Source organism: Oncorhynchus clarkii, chromosome 13 (genome assembly GCF_045791955.1).
Source record: "Oncorhynchus clarkii lewisi isolate Uvic-CL-2024 chromosome 13, UVic_Ocla_1.0, whole genome shotgun sequence".
Lineage (NCBI taxonomy): Eukaryota > Metazoa > Chordata > Actinopteri > Salmoniformes > Salmonidae > Oncorhynchus > Oncorhynchus clarkii.
In genome coordinates this window covers 55,198,878-55,222,641 of record NC_092159.1, presented here as the reverse complement: position 1 = coordinate 55,222,641, position 23,764 = coordinate 55,198,878, and the positions used below count along the sequence as shown (strand labels likewise).

The window sequence follows — 23,764 nt, the reverse complement described above, 5'->3', positions numbered from 1 at the left end:
CCACTTCAACACGTAGTCAACCACAGCAGCTATCCACTTCAACACGTAGTCAACCACAGCAGCTATCCACTTCAACATGTAGTCAACCACAGCAGCTATCTACTTCAACATGTAGTCAACCACAGCAGCTATCTACTTCAACATGTAGTCAACCACAGCAGCTATCTACTTCAACATGTAGTCAACCACAGCAGCTATCCACTTCAACACGTAGTCAACCACAGCGACCCCCTTTAACAGTACAGTCGTGGCCAAAAGTTGCGAATGACACAAATATACATTTCCACAAAGCCTGCTGCCTATTTTTGTCAGATGTTACGATGTCAACCACAGCAGCTATCCACTTCAGCATGTAGTCAACCACAGCAGCAAGCCCCTTGAACACGTAACCACAGCAGCAAGCCCCTTCAACACGTAGTCAACCACAGCAGCTATCCACTTCAACACGTAGTCAACCACAGCAGCAAGCCCCTTCAGCATGTAGTCAACCACAGCAGCTATCCACTTCAACACGTAGTCAACCACAGCAGCAAGCCCCTTCAACATGTAGTCAACCACAGCAGCTATCCACTTCAACACGTAGTCAACCACAGCAGCAAGCCCCTTCAGCATGTAGTCAACCACAGCAGCAAGCCCCTTCAACACGTAACCACAGCAGCAAGCCCCTTCAACACGTAGTCAACCACCGCAGCAAGCCCCTTCAACACGTAGTCAACCACAGCAGCAAGCCCCTTCAACACGTAGTCAACCACAGCAGCTATCTACTTCAACACGTAGTCAACCACAGCAGCTATCCACTTCAACACGTAGTCAACCACAGCAGCTATCCACTTCAACACGTAGTCAACCACAGCAGCTATCCACTTCAACACGTAGTCAACCACAGCAGCTATCTACTTCAACACGTAGTCAACCACAGCAGCAAGCCCCTTCAACACGTAGTCAACCACAGCAGCAAGCCCCTTCAGCATGTAGTCAACCACAGCAGCTATCCACTTCAACACGTAGTCAACCACAACAGCAAGCCCCTTCAACATGTAGTCAACCACAGCAGCAAGCCCCTTCAACACGTAACCACAGCAGCAAGCCCCTTCAGCATGTAGTCAACCACAGCAGCTATCCACTTCAACACGTAGTCAACCACAACAGCAAGCCCCTTCAACACGTAGTCAACCACCGCAGCAAGCCCCTTCAACACGTAGTCAACAACAGCAGCTATCTACTTCAACACGTAGTCAACCACAGCAGCTATCTACTTCAACACGTAGTCAACCACAGCAGCTATCCACTTCAACACGTAGTCAACCACAGCAGCTATCTACTTCAACACGTAGTCAACCACAGCAGCTATCCACTTCAACACGTAGTCAACCACAGCAGCTATCCACTTCAACACGTAGTCAACCACAGCAGCTATCTACTTCAACACATAGTCAACCACAGCAGCTATCCACTTCAACACGTAGTCAACCACAGCAGCTATCTACTTCAACACGTAGTCAACCACAGCAGCAAGCCCCTTCAGCACGTAGTCAACCACAGCAGCTATCTATTTCAACACATAGTCAACCACAGCAGCTATCCACTTCAACACGTAGTCAACCACAGCAGCTATCCACTTCAACACGTAGTCAACCACAGCAGCTATCTACTTCAACACGTAGTCAACCACAGCAGCTATCTACTTCAACACGTAGTCAACCACAGCAGCTATCTACTTCAACACGTAGTCAACCACAGCAGCTATCCACTACAACACGTAGTCAACCACAGCAGCTATCTACTTCAACATGTAGTCAACCACAGCAGCTAACTACTTCAACACGTAGTCAACCACAGCAGCTATCTACTTCAACACGTAGTCAACCACAGCAGCTATCTACTTCAACACGTAATCAACCACAGCAGCTATCCACTTCTACACGTAGTCAACCACAGCAGCTATCCACTTCAACACGTAGTCAACCACAGCAGCTATCCACTTCAACATGTAGTCAACCACAGCAGCCATCTACTTCAACACGTAGTCAACCACAGCAGCTATCTACTTCAACACGTAGTCAACCACAGCAGCTATCCACTTCAACACGTAGTCAACCACAGCAGCTATCCACTTCAACATGTAGTCAACCACAGCAGCTATCCACTTCAACACGTAGTCAACCACAGCAGCTATCCACTTCAACACGTAGTCAACCACAGCAGCTATCCACTTCAACATGTAGTCAACCACAGCAGCTATCTACTTCAACATGTAGTCAACCACAGCAGCTATCTACTTCAACATGTAGTCAACCACAGCAGCTATCTACTTCAACATGTAGTCAACCACAGCAGCTATCCACTTCAACACGTAGTCAACCACAGCGACCCCCTTTAACAGTACAGTCGTGGCCAAAAGTTGCGAATGACACAAATATACATTTCCACAAAGCCTGCTGCCTATTTTTGTCAGATGTTACGATGGAACACTGAAGTATAATTACAAGCATTTCATAAGTGTCAAAGGCTTTTACTGACAATTACATGAAGATGATGTAAAGAATCAATATTTGCAGTGTTGACTCTTCTTTTTCAAGACCTCTGCAATCCGCCCTGGCATGCTGTCAATTAACTTCTATGCCACATCCTGACTGATGGCAGCCCATTCTTGCATAATCAATGCTTGGAGTTTGTCAGAATTTGTGGGGTTTTGTTTGTCCACCCGCCTCTTGAGGATTGACCAGGATTTCTCAATGAGATTCAGGTCTCGGGAGTTTCCTGGCCATGGACCCAACATATCGATGTTTTGTTCCCCCGAGTTATCACTTTTTCCTTATAGCAAGGTGCTCCATCTTGCTGGAAAAGGCATTGTTCATCACCAAACTGTTCCTGGATGGTTGGGAGAAGTTGTACCATTCTTTATTCATGGCTGTGTTCTTAGGCAAAATTGTGAATGAGCCCACACCCTTGGCTGAGAAGCAACCCCACACATGAATGGTCTCAGGATGCTTTACTGTTGGCATGACACAGGACTGATGGTAGCGTTCACCTTGTTTTCTCCGGACAAGCTTTTTTACGGATGCCCCAAACAATCGGAAAGGGGATTCATCAGAGAAAATGACTTTACCCCAGTCCTCAGCAGTCCAATCCCTGTACCTTTTGCAGAATATCAGTCTGTCCCTGATGTTTTTCCTGGAGAGAAGTGGCTTCTTTGCTGCCCTTCTTGACATCAGGCCATCCTTCAAAAGTCTTAGCCTCACTATGTGTGCAGATGCACTCACACCTGCCTGCTGCCATTCCTGAGCAAGCTCTGTACTGGTGGTGCCCCGATCCCGCAGCTGAATCAACTTTAGGAGACGGTCCTGGCGCTTGCTGGACTTTCTTGGGCGACCTGAAGCCTTCTTCACAACAATTGAACCGCTCTCCTTGAAGTTCTTGATGATCCGATAAATGGTTGATTTAGGTGCAATCTTACTGGCAGCAATATCCTTGTCTGTTAAAGCCTTTTTGTGCAAAGCAATGATGACGGCACGTGTTTCCTTGCAGGTAACCGTGGATGACAGAGGAAGAACCAAGCACCACCCTTCTTTTGAAGCTTCAAGTCTGTTATTCAAACTCAATCAGCATGACAGAGTGATCTCCAGCCTTGTCCTCGTCAACACTCACACCTGTGTTAACGAAAGAATCACTGACATGATGTCAGCTGGTCCTTTTGTGGCAGGGTTGAAATGCAGTGGAAATGTTTTTTGGGGATTCAGTTCATTTGCATGGCAAAGTGGGACTTTGCAATTAATTTCAATTAATCTCATCACTCTTCATAACATTCTGGAGTATATGCAAATTGCCATCATACCAACGGAGGCAGCAGACTTGGTGAAAATTAATATTATTGTCATTCTCAAAACTTTTGGCCACGACTGTATGTGTTTACTCCAAGCTGACTATATAGGGGTCAAAGGTGAGTTTCCAGTTTATTCCCTCTCCCTAATAACAGTTACAGGAAACCAGGGATCCATTTCGCCCACATCTAAAGGGGGTTTCTCTCTCGCTCACTACAGGAGGAACTTAACCCTTTTCCTATCAAAACAATCTTTGGGATTCTCTCTCTCAGTTCATGGGGCTTTATTGGCATGGGAAACGTGTTAACATTGCCAAAGCAAGTGAAATAGATAATAAACTAAATCTCTCTTTCTTTCATTACCAGCCATGTCTGCGTTCTCTCCTCTCCTCATAATACCCCCAGAGGAAAACATTAGTCAATGATGCAGGTCAAAGGTTGATTCCTGGACTGGTTCCATCTTACTTCACCACCCACACACCACTAGTCCTCAGACCACCTTTCTCAGGATGTTCTTCCCTTCTGGTGATTAGAGGAAAAACATCTGATACTGATCTAAACTCAAGCAAAGACTTTTGGTGCTGTGATATTCAGTACGATAACCATGATGAATACTCATAAACAGAACCAACACAAAATGCAGGACTTTCCCTGTTTGGTGCCATTCATTGGTCCCTAGGTGCAAACCCTGCCTACCTGGTGAGCTAAATCAAGTGTACCTATATATTACAGCCCTAGGAGGCCATGGTAGATTGGCAGAGAGTTATTTCAGCCATCGGAGAGGCTGTTTGTAACAGTGATGAAACAGCCAATAAGGAGCAGTCAACAAAGAAGCAACAGCAGCAGAAAAAGCTGGAAATTGAAGGGTTTCTATTTTTATGCTGCACGTTTATGGACTCCAGATTTGGAATGTCACACCTACCAGTTGCCTGCGTCTCCCTCGGACCAGACTACACAGACAGCATGAACACAACCACCTTATAGGAGCTCCACTCACAATAACACCACCATACTGCCTCACAGGAGCTTCACAATAACACCACCATACTGCCTCACAGGGGCTTCACAATAACACCACCATACTGCCTCACAGGGGCTTCACAATAACACCACCATACTGCCTTACAATAACACCACCATACTGCCTCACAGGGGCTTCACAATAACACCACCATACTGCCTCACAGGGGCTTCACAATAACACCACAATACTGCCTCACAATAACACCACCATACTGCCTCACAGAGGCTTCACAATAACACCACAATACTGCCTCACAATAACACCACCACACTGCCTCATAGGGCCCTAACAATAACACCACCATACTGCCTCACAGGGGCTTCACAATAACACCACCATACTGCCTCGCAGGGGCTTCACAATAACACCACCATACTGCCTCACAGGGGCTTCACAATAACACCACCATACTGCCTCACAGGAGCTTCACAATAACACCACCATACTGCCTCACAGGGGCTTCACAATAACACCACCATACTGCCTCACAGGGGCTTCACAATAACACCACCATACTGCCTCACAGGAGCTTCACAATAACACCACCATACTGCCTCACAGGAGCTTCACAATAACACCAACATACTGCCTCACAATAACACCACCACACTGCCTCATAGGGCCCTAACAATAACACCACCACACTGCCTCACAGGAGCTTCACAATAACACCACCATACTGCCTCACAGGAGCTTCACAATAACACCACCATACTGCCTCACAATAACACCACCATACTGCCTCACAGGGGCTTCACAATAACACCACCATACTGCCTCACAGAGGCTTCACAATAACACCACCATACTGCCTCACAGGGGCTTCACAATAACACCACCATACTGCCTCACAGGAGCTTCACAATAACACCACCATACTGCCTCACAATAACACCACCATACTGCCTCACAGGGGCTTCACAATAACACCACCATACTGCCTCACAGAGGCTTCACAATAACACCACCATACTGCCTCACAGGGGCTTCACAATAACACCACCATACTGCCTCACAGGAGCTTCACAATAACACCACCATACTGCCTCACAGGAGCTTCACAATAACACCACCATACTGCCTCACAATAACACCACCACACTGCCTCATAGGGCCCTCACAATAACACCACCACACTGCCTCACAGGAGCTTCACAATAACACCACCATACTGCCTCACAATAACACCACCACACTGCCTCATAGGGCCCTCACAATAACACCACCATACTGCCTCACAGGGGCTTCACAATAACACCACCATACTGCCTCACAGAGGCTTCACAATAACACCACCATACTGCCTCACAGGGGCAACACAATAACACCACCATACTGCCTCACAGGAGCTTCACAATAACACCACCATACTGCCTCACAATAACACCACCATACTGCCTCACAGGGGCTTCACAATAACACCACCATACTGCCTCACAGGAGCTTCACAATAACACCACCATAATGCCTCACAGGGGCTTCACAATAACACCACCATACTGCCTCACAGGGGCTTCACAATAACACCACCATACTGCCTCACAGAGGCTTCACAATAACACCACCATACTGCCTCACAGGGGCAACACAATAACACTACCATACTGCCTCACAGGAGCTTCACAATAACACCACCATACTGCCTCACAATAACACCACCATACTGCCTCACAGGGGCTTCACAATAACACCACCATACTGCCTCACAGAGGCTTCACAATAACACCACCATACTGCCTCACAGGGGCTTCACAATAACACCACCATACTGCCTCACAGGAGCTTCACAATAACACCACCATACTGCCTCACAATAACACCACCATACTGCCTCACAGGGGCTTCACAATAACACCACCATACTGCCTCACAGAGGCTTCACAATAACACCACCATACTGCCTCACAGGGGCTTCACAATAACACCACCATACTGCCTCACAGGAGCTTCACAATAACACCACCATACTGCCTCACAGGAGCGTCACAATAACACCACCATACTGCCTCACAATAACACCACCACACTGCCTCATAGGGCCCTCACAATAACACCACCACACTGCCTCACAGGAGCTTCACAATAACACCACCATACTGCCTCACAATAACACCACCACACTGCCTCATAGGGCCCTCACAATAACACCACTATACTGCCTCACAGGGGCTTCACAATAACACCACCATACTGCCTCACAGGGGCTTCACAATAACACCACCATACTGCCTCACAATAACACCACCATACTGCCTCACAGGGGCTTCACAATAACACCACCATACTGCCTCACAGGGGCTTCACAATAACACCACCATACTGCCTCACAGGAGCTTCACAATAACACAACCATACTGCCTCACAATAACACCACCATACTGCCTCACAGAGGCTTCACAATAACACCACCATACTGCCTCACAGGGGCTTCACAATAACACCACCATACTGCCTCACAGGAGCTTCACAATAACACCACCATACTGCCTCACAGGAGCTTCACAATAACACCACCATACTGCCTCATAGGGGCCTCACAATAACACCACCATACTGCCTCACAATAACACCACCATACTGCCTCACAGAGGCTTCACAATAACACCACCATACTGCCTCACAGGAGCTTCACAATAACACCACCATACTGCCTCACAGAGGCTTCACAATAACGCCACCATACTGCCTCACAGGAGCTTCACAATAACGCCACCATACTGCCTCATAGGGGCCTCACAATAACACCACCATACTGCCTCACAATAACACCACCATACTGCCTCACAGAGGCTTCACAATAACACCACCATACTGCCTCACAGGAGCTTCACAATAACACCACCATACTGCCTCACAGAGGCTTCACAATAACACCACCATACTGCCTCACAGGGGCTTCACAATAACACCACCATACTGCCTCACAGGAGCTTCACAATACCACCACCATACTGCCTCACAGGAGCTTCACAATAACGCCACCATACTGCCTCACAGGAGCTTCACAATAACGCCACCATACTGCCTCATAGGGGCCTCACAATAACACCACCACACTGCCTCACAATAACACCACTACACTGCCTCACAGGGGCCTCACAATAACACCACCAAATGTATCTAATATTCTGAATTCTGTTTTTGTAACTTTATTTTCATCATCAGTACAGTAAGGGTTCATAGTGGATGGAGTTACTATGGCATCACCTGGGTCTGTTCATTATAACAAATTATACTTCAGAATGAGGTCATCAGGTCAACGCCAAGTCTGACATCACACTTAAAGGGGCACTTCAACACTTTTGAACCTCATATTCATTACCACAACACACTGGTACAGTATATGCTGGAGATAACGAATGAGATTAAAAAGTGGTGAAGTGGCCCTTTAAACTTCCCCCACAATAAACTAAGACCTCTCTAAGACCTCTCCCACGAGGAGACAGGAAAAAGTCAAGGCTACTTAGACCTTTAATGAGAGAGGTAGGCCTACATATAGGAAGCCTTCAAGCCCCCACAATGTCAACATTGCATCATCTGTATTCATACACTCATGACCTCACTCATACCTCCCTGACCCTTCAAGTTGAAACGGTCCCATCCTTTGAGGCTTTTCTGGTGGTTTTCTGGTGGTTTGAGAAAAGGCACATCGGAAGCCGAAATAACATTCACTTCATTGCACTTTTCATCTTTAAAACAGATGGGCTGAAGGTTTGGCATGCCTGAATCATGAGTCATAGTTCTTACTGACAGCTCCTAGCCACCGTAGGATGACAGGTACTTTTCCAGAAAAATATACAATTATGACACATGACTTAGGAAAAAGCACCACAGAATGAACTTCTTTTATCTCAAGGCTTTGCTAACCATGGCTGCGTCACAAGTGACACCCTACTATGGTCATTTGTGCACTACTTTTGAGCTGGGCCCACAGGGCTCGTCAAAACTAGTGCACTTCATAGGGAATTAGGGTGCCATTTGGGACGCACACCAACCCTTCACACCACAGCATAGTTCCACCATTAGTCACTGTGCTTTAAAGTTCCAACTACAGCTGGGACGATAAACCAACAATGATTAACACCAACCACTTCTCGTGGGTATTTCACTAATATCGTTCATTACGATAAATAACCTACAACGTAGGGCCTTGCTAGAGAAATGTGAAGTTTGAAATAAAATCACTTGGCTAATATGGGTGATTGTTAATGGGACAATTAACAACCATCAAACTAGTAGTAGTAGTTTAAAGGGATACTTCGGGGTTGTATCTAGTATATTGTATCTAGTTCCCCAGAGTCAGATGAATTTGTGGATACCATTTTTATGCCTCTGTGTCCAATATAAAATAAGTTAGAGGTAGGTTTGCAAGAAAATGCAGATACCCATAGACTTCCAGTCATTGCGCTAGTGCCAGTTAGCAACTTCCATCAACTTACACAGAGACATAAAAATGTTATCCAGCATTCACCTGACTCTGGGGAAGTAGATTAAGGATCTCATTGCCAAAATCTCAAAGTCTACCGTGAAAGAGTCATTTAAAAAAGCAGTGGTTTACATTCATGTTATAAATGTATCTTTCAATGTAGCATTATCCTATTCATTCAGTCAATTTAGGGCTGGGTGGTATACTGTATTTTACTATACACACCGGGAATGATGCACGGACCGGTTTGAGTGTCTTGACTTTCTATAACAGTATGTTTGGTTTGTTAAACATGATACACAACTCCTATGTGTATAATGTGTGTTTTTATAGTTTACTCTATCTGCTACTAGAGTCACAGTGGGGAAATTATAGTCAAAAGTGCAGAAATGGATGAAAATGCTAAAAAGTATTTTTGTTTGGAGTATAAATGGAGAAAGCCATTGAAATCACATGTATGTGTTGTCACCCTAGTGTCATGAATTACTCATGAAGCATATTTACAACTTGTATTATTCAAAAACCTCAAATAGCTTCAAATACTGTCAAAAATATTTTGGCCATATCACTCATCTCTAGTTCAAACCCCCAAAAGCTCAAGGCTAGGTCAGGTTAGACGGAGGAAAGGAAGGCTATCTATCACTCTGGTTTTGAATGATCCATCTTTATGGAAGAACTTTACTGTATGTTTACACAGGACACAGCTGAAGGATGGACCAGCAACTATAAAACACAACCACTACTTTACTGTATGTTTACACAGGACACAGCTGAAGGATGGACCAGCAACTATGAAACACAACCACTACTTTACTGTATGTTTACACAGGACACAGCTGAAGGATGGACCAGCAACTATGAAACACAACCACTACTTTACTGTATGTTTACACAGGACACAGCTGAAGGATGGACCAGCAACTATAAAACACAACCACTACTTTACTGCATGTTTACACAGGACACAGCTGAAGGATGGACCAGCAACTATGAAACACAACCACTACTTTACTGTATGTTTACACAGGACAGAGCTGAAGTATAGACCAGCAACTATGAAACACAACCACTACTTTACTGCATGTTTACACAGGACACAGCTGAAGGATGGACCAGCAACTATGAAACACAACCACTACTTTACTGCATGTTTACACAGGACACAGCTGAAGGATGGACCAGCAACTATAAAACACAACCACTACTTTACTGTATGTTTACAGCTGAAGGATGGACCAGCAACTATGAAACACAACCACTACTTTACTGTATGTTTACACAGGACACAGCTGAAGGATAGACCAGCAACTATAAAACACAACCACTACTTTACTGTATGTTTACACAGGACACAGCTGAAGTATAGACCAGCAACTATGAAACACAACCACTACTTTACTGTATGTTTACAGCTGAAGGATGGACCAGCAACTATGAAACACAACCACTACTTTACTGTATGTTTACACAGGACACAGCTGAAGTATAGACCAGCAACTATGAAACACAACCACTACTTTACTGTATGTTTACACAGGACACAGCTGAAGGATGGACCAGCAACTATGAAACACAACCACTACTTTACTGTATGTTTACACAGGACACAGCTGAAGTATAGACCAGCAACTATGAAACACAACCACTACTTTACTGTATGTTTACACAGGACACAGCTGAAGGATGGACCAGCAACTATGAAACACAACCACTACTTTACTGTATGTTTACACAGGACACAGCTGAAGGATGGACCAGCAACTATGAAACACAACCACTACTTTACTGCATTCTTAACACCGGAGTCGACCCTGTAAAAACATCACTTCCAGGAATATCTGAAATGAAAACCAAGGGAGTACCACATCATACATAGTTCAGTTTCACAATTCACTGCTATGTCAACCTCTGTCTGCTTCCATTAAGTCCTTCATAAGATCCTGACGTAATGGTTAGAGTACACTCAACTTGGCTGGCTGGCTGGCTGACTGGCTGGCTGGCTGGCTGACTGGCTGGCTGGCTGGCTGGATGGCTGACTGGATGGCTGGATGGCTGGCTGGCTGGCTAGCTGGCTGACTGACTGGCCCCATTCTTACTGCTGGGCCTCAGCTGGGATCCTCATCATTACTCTGACCTATATTCCCAGTCAGACATCCAGACAGCACAGCAGCAAGAGCTCATGAGAAACCATCTGTACTGGTACTGTCACTGTTGCCTTGCAGGGTTAGGCTGCACTTTGTCTGAGTGAAAGGTGACTATTCACATGTCAAATAAGACAGCTTGTGTGTCTAAACTGTCTTGAAATGGTGCGAACACTGAAAACAAATGCAACTGACATTCTACAACACAAATGATTCTGATCAAAGCAAAGGATCAACCCCTGAACTTTAAAAAACAACTTTCTCTACATTCTCTCTCAGCAGAGAGCAGTTGTGAAATACTGTCCACAGACAGAGAGAGTGCACAGAGGTGAAATGAACAAGCATTAGAGACTAATGCATATGTCAGACATAGAATTAGATTGACTTACTCTCTATAGGTCTGACGACGGGCATCTCGCTGACCGGAGGCTGTGTCCTCTCGCTCCTGGGCTCCACCAGGCTGGGCAGGGGGCCACTGGGCACTGGGGGGTGGCTGTTGTTCTCCACCACCCTGACCGGAGGTGGTGCTGCCATCTCTGGCTGTCGGAAGACAGGCATCTCGGGTCTCCTGGAAGTAAAGCCCTCCACAGGGCTGACCATGGTGGGGTCGGTCCTCCTCTGAGGGGGGTCAGGGATCCGGGTGGCTGAGGGAGGCTGGGAGTCCCCCCTCCTGGGTGCCCCGGGGGGCTCGTGGGGCCGAGAGAGGGAGATCTCTGCCCGTCTGTGTGCCGAGCTGGAGCTGGTGGAGCTCTCTGAGACGGCTCCGGCTCGAGAACCAAGGCTCTGGGCCTCAGGCCTCTTCAGGCCGAAGCGGGCGATACCCGGGCTGGGCGAGCTGTCAATCTGCTTGGATGACACCTCAATAGAGATCTCGGTCCGGCGGGTGGAGGCTGTATCCAGGGCACGGCCTCCTACCACTCCCCCGGACAGCTCCATGCGTCTCAGGCTGGTTTTGGGGGAGCAAGGGTTGGAGTCAGAAGGCGAGGTTCTGGAGGGGTTGTCAGAGTTGCGGGCTTCGTGGAAACTTCGCTGGCTGGAGGTGGAGGAGCGGAGGTTGGTCCTACGGGACAGAGGGGAGGGGTTGATGGAGATGTCAGACTCCTCCACCTCAAACGACCTCTTTAGTGCTGGAAAAGAGAAGACATGTTGTGGTCAGTCAACAGATCAACACAGACGAATTGTGTTGCCTTGTACATTAATTAAGTAATATAATGAATGGATTAATAAACATCAATATATGCATCAGTATATATCACAATTTCATAATTTAGCTGAGTAGCCTACTGCTATAGCCTAACTAGGCTACCAAAATACAAGAGGGGAAAGCGTTTCAGATTTGGAATAATCTCTTGGAGAAGATTGTAGGCCTACAATTTGATTTCTAACGTGTTTGGGGAACACCATTCAAAAATCAAGTTGAAAACTATGTCACAAAAAACAAAAACCCTACGGAATCCCGATGTAACTAAAATATTAACAGGGAAAATCCGTTCATTACCTGATTTAATACGCTTCACATATTTTTTCATCATTTCGATGTAGTTATTTCGCATTCCCTCAATGAAAACATGAATGACTCACAACAAACCGATGCGCACAAACTGATCAAACACAACCAAAGCGCGCGCTATTGTGGTGTATTCATTATCTCTTACGACGGAAACCGTTTACAAGTTAAGAACCAAATGGAAGCAAACGGAACGAAACATGGTGGGACCTAACTGAATTTGTCCAATAGAAACTCTAGTTTTCGTTGCAAAACTTTTGGTTTCTGTTGTTAAATACTACAAAACATTTTACAACAGAATCGGCGTAATGAATACACCCCTGCGCTCGCCCTGCCCATAAATTGTGACGAATTAGCATGTATCCTATAAAAAAATACTCAAATTCTGTTCAATTCTGCCCATTGAATAAAAACGCGGTTCTATCAACAAATAACATAGATAAGCAGCAACAGGTTGGCAAATGGTGTTACCTTTATATATACCTCTATGGGTGTTACCTTTATATATACAGTGCCTTGCGAAAGTATTCGGCCCCCTTGAACTTTGCAACCTTTTGCCACATTTCAGGCTTCAAACATAAAGATATAAAACTGTATTTTTTTTGTGAAGAATCAACAACAAGTGGGAAACAATCATGAAGTGGAACGACATTTATTGGATATTTCAAACTTTTTTAACAAATCAACAACGGAAAAATTGGGCGTGCAAAATTATTCAGCCCCTTTACTTTCAGTGCAGCAAACTCTCTCCAGAAGTTCAGTGAGGATCTCTGAATGATCCAATGTTGACCTAAATGACTAATGATGATAAATACAATCCACCTGTGTGTAATCAAGTCTCCGTATAAATGCACCTGCACTGTGATAGTCTCAGAGGTCCGTTAAAAGCGCAGAGAGCATCATGAAGAACAAGGAACACACCAGGCAGGTCCGAGATACTGTTGTGAAGAAGTTTAAATCCGGATTTGGATACAAAAAGATTTCCCAAGCTTTAAACATCCCAAGGAGCACTGTGCAAGCGATAATATTGAAATGGAAGGAGTATCAGACCACTGCAAATCTACCAAGACCTGGCCGTCCCTCTAAACTTTCAGCTCATACAAGGAGAAGACTGATCAGAGATGCAGCCAAGAGGCCCATGATCACTCTGGATGAACTGCAGAGATCTACAGCTGAGGTGGGAGACTCTGTCCATAGGACAACAATCAGTCGTATATTGCACAAATCTGGCCTTTATGGAAGAGTGGCAAGAAAGCCATTTCTTAAAGATATCCATAAAAAGTGTTGTTTAAAGTTTGCCACAAGCCACCTGGGAGACACACCAAACATGTGGAAGAAGGTGCTCTGGTCAGATGAAACCAAAATTGAACTTTTTGGCAACAATGCAAAACGTTATGTTTGGCGTAAAAGCAACACAGCTGAACACACCATCCCCACTGTCAAATATGGTGGAGGCAGCATCATGGTTTGGGCCTGCTTTTCTTCAGCAGGGACAGGGAAGATGGTTAAAATTGATGGGAAGATGGATGGAGCCAAATACAGGACCATTCTGGAAGAAAACCTGATGGAGTCTGCAAAAGACCTGAGACTGGGACGGAGATTTGTCTTCCAACAAGACAATGATCCAAAACATAAAGCAAAATCTACAATGGAATGGTTCAAAAATAAACATATCCAGGTGTTAGAATGGCCAAGTCAAAGTCCAGACCTGAATCCAATCGAGAATCTGTGGAAAGAACTGAAAACTGCTGTTCACAAATGCTCTCCATCCAACCTCACTGAGCTCGAGCTGTTTTGCAAGGAGGAATGGGAAAAAATTTCAGTCTCTCGATGTGCAAAACTGATAGAGACATACCCCAAGCGACTTACAGCTGTAATCGCAGCAAAAGGTGGCGCTACAAAGTATTAACTTAAGGGGGCTGAATAATTTTGCACGCCCAATTTTTCAGTTTTTGATTTGTTAAAAAAGTTAGAAATATCCAATAAATGTCGTTCCACTTCATGATTGTGTCCCACTTGTTGTTGATTCTTCACAAAAAAATACAGTTTTATATCTTTATGTTTGAAGCCTGAAATGTGGCAAACGGTCGCAAAGTTCAAGGGGGCCGAATACTTTCGCAAGGCACTGTATACCATCTATGGGTGTTACCTTTATTTATACCATCTATGGGTGTTACCTTTATATATACCTCTATGGGTGTGGCCATTATATATACCATCTATGGGTGTTACCTTTATATATACCATCTATTTCTGTGACGTGCGTCATTTGTTGATCACGTGACCCACTTACATTTATAGTAAAACCCAAGCTAATATATCTTTAGTAATTTCTTTAGTAATCTCTTTAGTAATGAAGTTTCTACAATAGAAGGACAAATATTAGTCTAGCCCAGTTCACTAGAAATAGTATCATACACACTCTTCAGCATTTTTATTTTCTAGTGAAATATCTTCAAGCTTCAAATAAATGAAGCATCATCACACACCCAACCACCCCCATTTGCACACACAGATGCACACAGACACACACACACACACACACACACACGCATACACGCACGCATGCACACAGACGCACACAGACACACGCACGCACACAGATGCACACAGACACACGCACGCACACAGAAGCACACAGACACACACACACAGACACACACAGGGCTTTTGCCCAGACAGTTTCTTGCTATAATCTTCATAAAGTTATCCTTGAAAGCTAGCTATAGTTACAGCATTCTTATGCTATTTAAGTGTCAGCCATGTCAAATTCAATGTATTATTCCATTAGCAAACATTGAGTTCTGCAAATCACCAGGATGCCTTAACTAACCAAGGTAGACAGGGGAGTTGACAGAGGACTGGCAGATCTGGAACCAGGCTAGTAGTGCAATGAGTCCCAGGTAAAAAGATTTGGGACCTGGGGCTTATTGTTTCCAGTTGTTGTTGTTGTTATGTTTCTGTTGGGTTTCTAAGTTGGCCTTACAGCCTTACAGTCAGGGTTAGGTAGGTTACTTTCTAAATGTAATCCATTACAGTTACTAGTTACCTGTCCAAAAGTGGAATCAGTAACGTAACTTTTGGATTACCGAAAATCAGTCATGTAATCTGATTACATTACTTTTAGATTACTTTCAGATTACTTTCGCCTTAAAATGCATTAGAAGAAGACAAACATGTACGTTACCAATTGAACGACATCTATTTCAGGATAAATCAATGTTAACGTTTACATAGCTGGCCATATATGGATGTAAAATGTTACTTTATGGGTTGGTTATGTAGGCTTCTTCTAACCCATCGCTTTCTACTACATATGATAATAATATGATTAAATGATATCCTTACATTAAAAACCAAAGTCTATCAGTTTAGATTAGCCACATTGTTTTACCTGAGCATAACCCCAACACTAAGGACATATTAGCCAGCTCTGTTGTTTATGATTTTGTTGTAATGAAGGACTGATTGGGCTCATTGATTCGAGTTGAATAATAAATGCTGCGCTTGTGGAATGGCATGCATTGATCAATAATAATAAGTGATATCCGTATCACCGTAGACTAAACCGCTGCTGTCATCCTTACCTCCAAGCGTTTATTCAAGTTGGATAATCTTTGGATGCCGACAACAGTCACATCATTGGAAGAGATATCTTGAACTGTAGCCTACAAAAGCCTATTTCTGCTCTTTTCCCGCGATGCATCAAACACATTTGGTGTGTCATCATAGTGGTCTCTGACTTGTGGTCAGACTCGCTCAGGTGGAACAAACTTAAATTTGCGCCTTTTTTCAATGCTGATTTGAATATCATTGTGAAAACAGAGTGTGTCAAAGTGTCAAAGATTTTCTTTCTGAATTTAAAAGTAATCCTCAAAGTAATCATCTAGTTTTTCAAAAGTATCTGTAATCTGATTACAATATTTTTGCTGGTAACGTAATGGATTACAGTTACCGTTTTTGTAATCCCTTACATGTAACGGATTACATGTAATGACTTACTCCCCAACCCTGCGTAACGTATGGGGTTCCATTGGTTCCGTGTCAGTTTGGAGGTTGCGACACCTAGCTAACCTCTGCTCTTCCAGACTAGGGCCCTGGAGCTCCCAAATAAACAACCCAGCCAGCGCCAGCATCTTCCCCGCTCAGAAGGCCCCGAGCCAGGGAGCAGCATGGGGGTAATAGACCCCCTTATGGAGCACACTATTTTCACACACTTGGTTCTTTTCATCAGGTTTTTGTGTCGTATTACTGAATAAAAGCCATGCTGGCTGCAGTTTAGGCAGGGCTACCTCAAGATTTAAAGATGTGTGAGTAGATACATGACAAATGCTGTGCTATTGAGGTGTTTGACACAGAATTCTGGGTGCAATAGCTGATCTTGGCAACAGTTCAGAAATAGTTTAGTTTCACTGAGGAAAGAGATCAAAATCAGGAGTAACATTTTTCAGGATGCATTATGGATATTTCTGTGACTGCTTAAACAAGGCTGAGTCTCACTGGCCTAATGCTCCTCTAAACTCTCTCGAATCTGCTGTACAGATACAGGAAATCTCAGCTTGGTTGACGGTTATCGACAGATTGGCATTCCAGGTCTGTCAGCACTCCGGGCCCTCTAGGTACTTTGGACCCATGGTCCCGGACAATGGCTGGCTTTATCCCAGCGCTCCCTGGCTAATAGTGGTCTGCCCTGGGCATGCCAGCGAGGTGAGGCCAGGTGACTGATGTCCAACTGTTACAACCAGGGATTAGGTTTCCTCCCTGAGACAGGAAGAGGGATCTGGCCCACTGTCAGCAGAACCGTGTTTACATTTACATTTGACATTTTGGTCATTCAGCAGACGCTCTTCTCCAGTGCATTAATTCAGCCAAGACAACCACATCACAATCACTGTAAGTAAAACTCTCCTCAAGCTATCAGCAAAATCAATGCTAGTTAGTATTTGTTCATTGGGGCACAGCGTTAGAATATTTTTTTTGCCATGGGGAACAAATATGAGCGCTTCATATTGGACAAGTCTAGGTAGTCCCTCAATGTTTCAATAGGTTTTCTACCGTTTGGTGATTAATGAACTCAACCCAAGATAGTGGCCTGATGATGAGTGTGATAGAGAGTGCTGTGTTGTTAAGGCTGTATCTCAATAGTATAAAATGGCCTCAGTCTCTCCATCTGTTTTCCGCCATCTGCACTAACATTAAAGAACTGGTCTTTTGAAAGTGAGTTCCTGGAAAGAATCCCCCATACCAGTTTGGGAAGCCAATAAGATGTTCAATCACATAGTAGTACACCTGGAATCCGGAGGAGTGGAGATAACTAACCCGGTGCACCACATGAATAACAGCTTCCAGCCTATATTCATAAAGTGTCTTAGAGTAGAAACGCTGATCTAGAATAAGTTCATCCTTTTACATTACAATACAATTAATGTATGGGGGGTAACTGATCCTAGACCAGCACTCCTATTCTGAGACGCTTCATGAATACAAACCCAATGGTCTCAGCTGATCCATACAATTCTGACCAGCTTTGAGGAGAGACAGAGGCTGTCCTGATGTGCCTACAGTGTATTACAGTTCACTGACAGCCATGCTAGTGGTAAAGGGATACCTAGTCAGTTGCACAACTGAACCCATTCAACTGAAATGTGTCTTCTGCATTTAATCCATCAGTGGTGCAGGGGGCTGCCTTAATCTACAGCCACGTCATCGACGCAGTTGTTGGGGGTTAACTGCCTTGCACAAGGGTAGAACAGCAGATTTCTCCACCTTGCTGGCTTGGGAATTCAAACCACTCCTAACCCGCTAGGCTACCTGCCGCCCCGTGATAAGGAGAGTCATGCATCTGGATAGAGATAAGGACTAAGCCATGTGGCCCATGCTACAAACAGACATATACCAGATCTGCTACCACAGCTGACTAACCACCTGATGCTTCGGCTGATCCTGCATAACAGATCTAGACAAACACAGATCTAGACCAGTGATGTCACAAAGAACACTTTTGAGACAAAATGTCATGAACAAAATGGGCCATGAAATTCACTACCTGTAGATATGGCTGATATAATGCCTATAATGCCGAGACATATAAAGGCGTTTAGATACAGTGATTCAACAGGAAATAAGGAAGAGCCTAAAACAACATCCCTGATGAAGTCATTCTCACACAGCAGAAATAACAGGAATTACTTGAAGCAAGGATGAATAGTTACAGTAGTTAGTCCCATAGAGATCCTATTAAATTATTAGCATTCTAATTCCTATTTCTATGGTTAGTCTTGTGTAGCATCTTTCAGTCCACTTAACAGCAAAAAGAGGAATCATCTCAGCTCAAAGAATATAGTAGCTTCCATAACACAAAAGTGCCATTTAAAGGGACACTTAACCACTTTTTAACCTCATATTCATTATCTCCAGCACCATACCAGTGTCTACATTTGTTGCGACAGTCTTCACAGTGTTGAGGAACCAACCAACAGATATTGTGATTGATGTAATGACCAGTCTGGGTGTAGTGATGTTAGGGGAGGACAAAAGAGAAGGGAGCTGTGTGTGTGTGAGTGTGTGTTGGATCTGTGGTAAGAGAGGCACCAGCTGTCTGGAGGAGACAGACAGGAGACACAGGCACTCTCAGCTCTGTGTGTGTGTGCGTGCGTGCGTGCGTGTGTGCATGTGGCCCCTTCCCCCTGTGTAGTAAGGTAAACACTGAGGGGTTGGAGCCTGGCTCACTGAGGCTCTGACGCACATCTCAGACACTGGCCCCTAAATCACTAATGTGTTATACTCACACAATACTGCAGGAGGTGAACTGGGTGTGTGTGTATGTGTGTGTGTGTGTGTGTGTGTGTGTGTGTGTGTGTGTGTGTGTGTGTGTGTGTGTGTGTGAGAGAGAGAGAGAGAGAGAGAAAGAGAGAGAGAGAGAGAGAGAGACTGTGTATAGTATGTGTTAATGTGTTTGCATGCCAGTGTGTGTATGGTGCCTTAATTTCAGCTTGTCTGTATGTTTCCCAGCACAAGGACAAAGGCGTGTGAAGCCTCAAAGAGTCTTTATCAGGAGCTGTACAGTATCAATGAGATAACAGTGATCACAAGCCTCCTAGCAACAGCTAGATAATTATAATGAGGACCAAATGTCAACTCTGTTCTTTATTTTATTCACCTCCTTATCTTCCTCTACCTCTCTCTACCTCCACCTCCACCTCTCTCTCTCTCCCACCTCCCCATTTCCACCTCTCTCAATTCAATTTCCATTTTATTTAAGGGCTTTATTGCCATGGGAAACATATGTTAACATTGCCAAAGAAAGTGAAGAAGATAATAAACAAAAGTGAAATAAAAAATACAAATGAACATTACACTCACAAAAGTTCAAAAATAATATTATGTGCAAATAGTTCAAGTACAAAAGGGAAGATAAATAAACATAAATATAGGTTGTATTTACATTGGTGTTTGTTCTTCACTGGTCGCCCTTTTCTTGTGGCAACGGGTCACACATTTTGCTGCTGTGATGGCACACGGTGGTATTTTACCCAATAGATATGGGAGTTTATCAAAATTAGATTGGTTTTCGAATTCTTGGTGGGTCTGTGTAATCTGAGGGAAATATGTGTCTCTAATATGGTCGTACATTTGGCAGGAGGTTAGGATGTGCAGCTCAGTTTCCACCTCATTTTGTGGGCAGTGTGCACATAGCCTGTCTTCTCTTGAGAGCCAGGTCTGCCTATGGCGGCCTTTCTCAATAGCAAGGCTATGCTCACTAAGTATGTACACAGACAAAGCTTTCCTTAAGTGTGGGTCAGTCACAGTGGTCAGGTATTCTGCCACTGTGTATTCTCTGTTCAAGGCCAAATAGCATTCCAGTTTGCTCTGTTTTTTGTAAATTATTTCCAATGTGTTATTTGGTGTTTTACGTTGTACACTGAGGATATTTTTGCAGAATTCTGCATGCAAAGTCTCAATTTGGTGTTTGTCCCATTTTGTGAATCCTTGGTTGGTGAGCGGACCCCAGACCTCACAACCATAAAGGGCAATGTGTTCTATAACTGATTCAAGTATTTTTAGCCAGATCCTAATTGGTATGAGAAGACTTTGCCTATGTTTGGTTTTGTTTGTCAATCTCTCTCTCTCTCTCTCTCTCTCTCTCTCTCTCTCTCTCTCTCTCTCTCTCTCTCTCTCTCTCTCTCTCTCTCTCTCTCTCTCTCTCTTCTCTCTCTCTCTCTCTCTCTCTCTCTCTCTCTCTCTGTCTCTCTCTCTCTCTCTTATCCTCTCCCCACTCTTCTCTCTCTCTCTCTCTCTCACTCTTTCTCTCTCTCTTATCCTCTCCCCACTCTTCTCTCTTAGCCTGTCTTAAAACTTGTTTTCCAGGGCCTCCCGAGTGGCACAGCGATCTAAGGCACTGCAGTGTTTGAGGCGTCACTACTAATCTCGGTTTGATCCTGGGCTGTGTCGGAGCCGGCCACGACCGGGAGATCCATGAGGCGGCGCACAATTGGCCCAGCATCATCCGGGTTAGGGGAGGATTTGGCCAGCTGGGATGTCCTTGTCCCATCATGCTCTAGTGACTGCTGTGGCGGCCGGGGTGCATGCACACTGACTTCGGTCGCCAGCTGTACAGTGTTTCCTCCGACACATTGGCTTCCAGGTTAAATAAGCAGTGTGTCAAGAAGCAGTGCTTCTTTGGAGGATGCATGGCTCTCGAACTTCGCCTCTCCTGAGTCCGTACGGGAGTTGCAGCGATGGGACAAGACTGTAACTACCAATTGGATATCACGAAAAAGGGGTAAAAAAGTACCAAAATATGAAATAATAACTTGTTGCCCAAACACACTAAGACAGTCGTGAAGAGGGCACAACAAAACCTATTCCGCCTCAGGAAAATATTTAAAAATATTTGGCATGGGTCCTCAGATCCAGCTGCATCATCGAGAGAATCCTGACTGGTTGCATCACTGCCTGGTATGGCAACTGCTCGGCCTCCGACCGCAAGACACTACAGAGGGTAGTGCGTACGGCCCAGTACATCACTGGGACCAAGCTTCCTGACATCCAGGACCTCTATACCAGGCGGTGTCAGAGGAAGGTCCTAAAAATTGTCAAAGACTCCAGCCACCCTAGTCATGGACTGTTCTCTCTGCTACCGCACGGCAAGTGGTACCGGAGCACCAAGTCTAGTTTCGAGAGGCTTCTAAACAGCTTCTACCTCCAAGCCATAAGACTCCTGAACAGCTATTTTTTCCTTAACACTTTTTTTCCTTAAAACTTCTTAAAGCGTTGTTGGTTAAGGGCTTGTCAGTAAGCATTTCACTGTAAGGTCTGTAACCTGTTGTATTCGGTACATGTGACAAATAACATTTGATTTGATTTGATAAAGGCACCCACCACGTGATCAGCTGATTGTCAGCCAGAAGGAACAGAAGAGAACAGTTAAAGTCCTCATGACCAATGTGCTCCTCACAGTTTATCAGAAATATTGAGGCAAATTCAGGGGGTGTGAATGATCAGTAGATGTTCCACGACATGTAGATTCTGATCTGTGATTGGCCAATTGTGCCCTTTTTACAGCTGAGAGTGTCAGAGAAGACAATGGTGTGTGACCCTTGACCCTCAACAAAGTGGACAGGTCGGTGCGTGTGAGAACTCCTACTCTCAGCCCAGATCAGTACTGATCCTGATACCTGTTGAATTCACACAGGATCCAGTGAAATAAGGCCAACTCTTTTTATGAGACACATACACATAACAGAGAGGAAAAGAAGGGCCTCAACCAGCGTGAGATGAGGTACAACCCAAAATATTGTATAAGCATGAGTGAGAGTTGTGCCTATTCCTTCTCAATGCACACACACATATAATGCCTTATAAGTGCTTTTCTAATGCGTTGTGATAGCCCTCATAGAAAATGTTACCGGCCAAACTCACCTCATCAAGGCTACTTAACATCCCTCTCCAAAAGGTGTCCATTACAGTCGTCAAACACACTCTCCAACTCGAGCAGGAAAAGTTCATGTTAGCTAAAAGAAAAGGGAAGTCTTTCATTGCTTTGTCGTATGATGAAGGCTGGTGATAACTCAAGGGGCCTTGGCTTGGCTGGGTGGGCGTGTGTGTTCTGTGTTCTCTCTGTGTGTGTGTGTGTGTGTGTGTGTGTGTGTGTGTGTGTGTGTGTGTGTGTGTGTGTGTGTGTGTGTGTGTGTGTGTGTGTGTGTGTGTGTGTGTGTGTGTGTGTGTGTGTGTGTGTGTGTGTCTACGTGCATTGGTGCCTGTGTGTGTGTCTGTGTGTGTATGTGGGCAGAGTATAAGTTACACTCCACATGTTCTACAGGGAGAATAACAAAGAGCGGTAGCTGAAAACATACAAAGGTCCGCTATGTTCTCGCTGCCTGGGAGTGACCCCAGCAGTAGGTTCCAGTAGCCTCCAGCTACAACACACACAGCATGGCGGCAGAGGCAGGACACCTGTGTTAGTCGTGAGAGGTGAACTGATAGGGCAGATAAGGACGGAGACGGCTGGTTGACCTTTCAGCTCCTGGCAGGGGACACTTCCTGTGCTGTCCTCCAATGGGGTTCTCTAATAGAGTGGGGTCAGGGAAGCTACTGTGCAGAACAATGACAGATTGGCACAAAATGTAATAGTTAAGTTGAGAAACCAGTTATTTGAGTGGGCTTGCATTATAATGTATTGTGCAGGTCAGGTTCAAAATGCCAGATGAAATGCCTTGGGAAGCAGTTGAAAAGATTGAGCAATCAATCAAAACCACATTAACAATACGTTTTCAATGTGTTTTTACTGGACATGATTGGCCATCCCATTAACGTGAATCATCATAGAGCACAACCGTTTAATTCC

The 23,764-nt window shown here is 44.7% G+C and overlaps 1 protein-coding gene across 2 annotated transcripts in view; it reads right to left on the bottom strand.

Moving 5' to 3' along the window:
• Positions 1-23,764, bottom strand: part of LOC139365115 (septin-9-like) — a 131,193-nt gene that overhangs the window by 84,533 nt on the left and 22,896 nt on the right. For both annotated transcript variants that reach the window (XM_071102508.1, XM_071102507.1), the window contains exon 2: positions 11,801-12,538. In XM_071102508.1, coding sequence (XP_070958609.1) covers positions 11,801-12,538 — 738 coding nt within the window. The remainder of the gene's footprint in view (positions 1-11,800; positions 12,539-23,764) is intronic.